The sequence below is a fragment of the Teleopsis dalmanni genome, chromosome 2, assembly GCF_002237135.1.
Source record: "Teleopsis dalmanni isolate 2A chromosome 2, ASM223713v2, whole genome shotgun sequence".
In the NCBI taxonomy this organism is placed as follows: domain Eukaryota; kingdom Metazoa; phylum Arthropoda; class Insecta; order Diptera; family Diopsidae; genus Teleopsis; species Teleopsis dalmanni.
The window spans coordinates 117,205,343-117,207,138 of record NC_051847.1 but is presented as its reverse complement, the minus strand read 5'-3'; the positions used below and the strand labels follow the sequence as shown (position 1 = coordinate 117,207,138).

The window sequence follows — 1,796 nt, the reverse complement described above, 5'->3', positions numbered from 1 at the left end:
TCATCTTAGTCAGTTAAATATTGACAATCTACATTTTTAACTGAGTTTCATGTATATTCCTCTTCCTCTGACTGCTTACAGCTCTTTTCGTCTTTATACAGTGCTTCTTCGAGCGAACCTGTGATGTAAACGTTCAGTTTAAAAAAATGTTTTTTAGTGTGGAAACCTTAAAGGTGTGCTCTAAATAATAACTTTATTGCCTTAATTTCGCTTCTTTATATCGTAACTATGTTGAATAAATACAATTGACCTCGATCAATTCAGGAATTTGTTTCCTTCATTGCTGAATTTTTAACTATTTTCCACACTATTTGATTGCCTTGTGTCTTTTAGAGGAGTATTTACTATAAATAAATATTAGCAGAATAGATTAAATAGAAAGCAATCAAAATTAACAAGTTAACAGCTGTATAAAGTTATTATTTTTGAACAAGTTTCTTGTAATTTGAAATTCAGAAAGTAATTTCTACATTGTGTTTTCATGAGAACAAAAAAATCAAGTTAAAAATAATATCGTATTCCACAACTAAAAAATGTAATTCAATTAACTTATAAGAATTAATAAGTGCTCAGTTCTTTATCAGTTCTCTATTAAAATTGAGATATGATTGCTTAGTCTGAAGCATTCAAACTTCTAAACTGTTCTACCACATCATCAGAGTCTGTCTCAGAGACACGATTACAGCCTTTTGATGTCATATGATACATACGTATAATGCCACCAGAGAATATGTCAAAAGAAACTGCTTGGAATATACATTGTTTACCAATCTCATAAGCTTGGTTATCAGTCATTTCCCAAAAAAAATTAGTATCAAGAGTTGCAAATGCAAATGCTGAACCACCTCCTACTGCCATCATATTCCCTTTTTCACACACACCATGAGTGTCAACATAATAGAGACTGGGACCTGTCCTATCGTATCCAGCTATTAAAACTGCCAGATTTAGATCAAATATGACATATGGCTGTAGCAAATTATGCATTATTTGACTAGCAGCAGAGACAGAAATTTTTGTCTCGCTCTCAAGTTCATACAGCTGGCATGCTGTGATAAGTCTCCGAACCCAGTAGCAACCATCTGCAGTGCAACCAGAAATAGTACATACAATAGTCTCAGTAATATGAATTACTTTCTCGAAGTTGTCCGATACAATGTATGATCCTTTAGTGATGCGTGATTCGGCAACTACTATAATACCACCTTGATACAGGAACACGACTGTAGTACTCCCCTTATCAAAGTCTATGCCAGCAACAGTATTACCGCTACTACGGTCGGTAGAATTAGATGGATTGACTGCTTTTGGATTAGGCAGGTGAATATTTTCGTGATTTAACAGAGATGGTAAGTCCGCATTGGTCTATAAAAACAGATATAAATAAATTTAAAATATTTATTTTTGGATGTTTATACTTACAAATAAACTGTAATTGTTTATACGTTTATCGGCAATTAAATCTAGCTTTAAGTAGTCATGCGGATCCATCTTTGTAAAGGTAGTGGCAACAAAAACTTTTTGCTTTATAACTTTTTAAAATGATTTTTTTTTTAATTTTGAAGTTTTAAAATTTTAATCCTTTTCACCTACAATTTTTTATAGTATTGACACATCATTGTACCTTCGATTGTGCTGTTATTTTATACAATATTATGCATAAAAATACTTAGAATTTAAAATACAAAACTAAAAACAAGCCAATAATAATGAATTTGCAGAATTATTAAACATTAAATACTAATACTTTTATCACTGCGCTTCTTCTTGCTTCGTCTCTTCAAACTCTTCAAGTT

General features: G+C 31.5%; 1 protein-coding gene across 1 annotated transcript; it reads right to left on the bottom strand.

Moving 5' to 3' along the window:
• Positions 1 to 496: 496 nt before the first annotated feature.
• On the bottom strand, positions 497 to 1,537 carry LOC119677929 (proteasome subunit beta type-5-like). The gene is made up of 2 exons (XM_038089514.1): positions 1,423 to 1,537; positions 497 to 1,365 (listed from the first exon to the last, which is right to left on the bottom strand). The coding sequence occupies exons 1-2, from the start codon at positions 1,489 to 1,491 to the stop codon at positions 613 to 615; spliced, it is 822 nt and encodes a 273-aa protein (XP_037945442.1). The 5' UTR covers positions 1,492 to 1,537; the 3' UTR covers positions 497 to 612.
• Between the last annotated feature and the right edge of the window lie 259 nt (positions 1,538 to 1,796).

What these genes read in the sequence shown, in the direction of transcription:
- LOC119677929 (XM_038089514.1), bottom strand. Translation starts at nt 1,491, where the DNA reads ATGGATCCGCATGACTACTTAAAGCTAGATTTAATTGCCGATAAACGT. An exon ending in TAAACAATTACAGTTTATTT is followed by an intron (nt 1,366 to 1,422) that starts GTAAGTATAAAC and finishes CTGTTTTTATAG; the next exon opens with ACCAATGCGGACTTACCATC.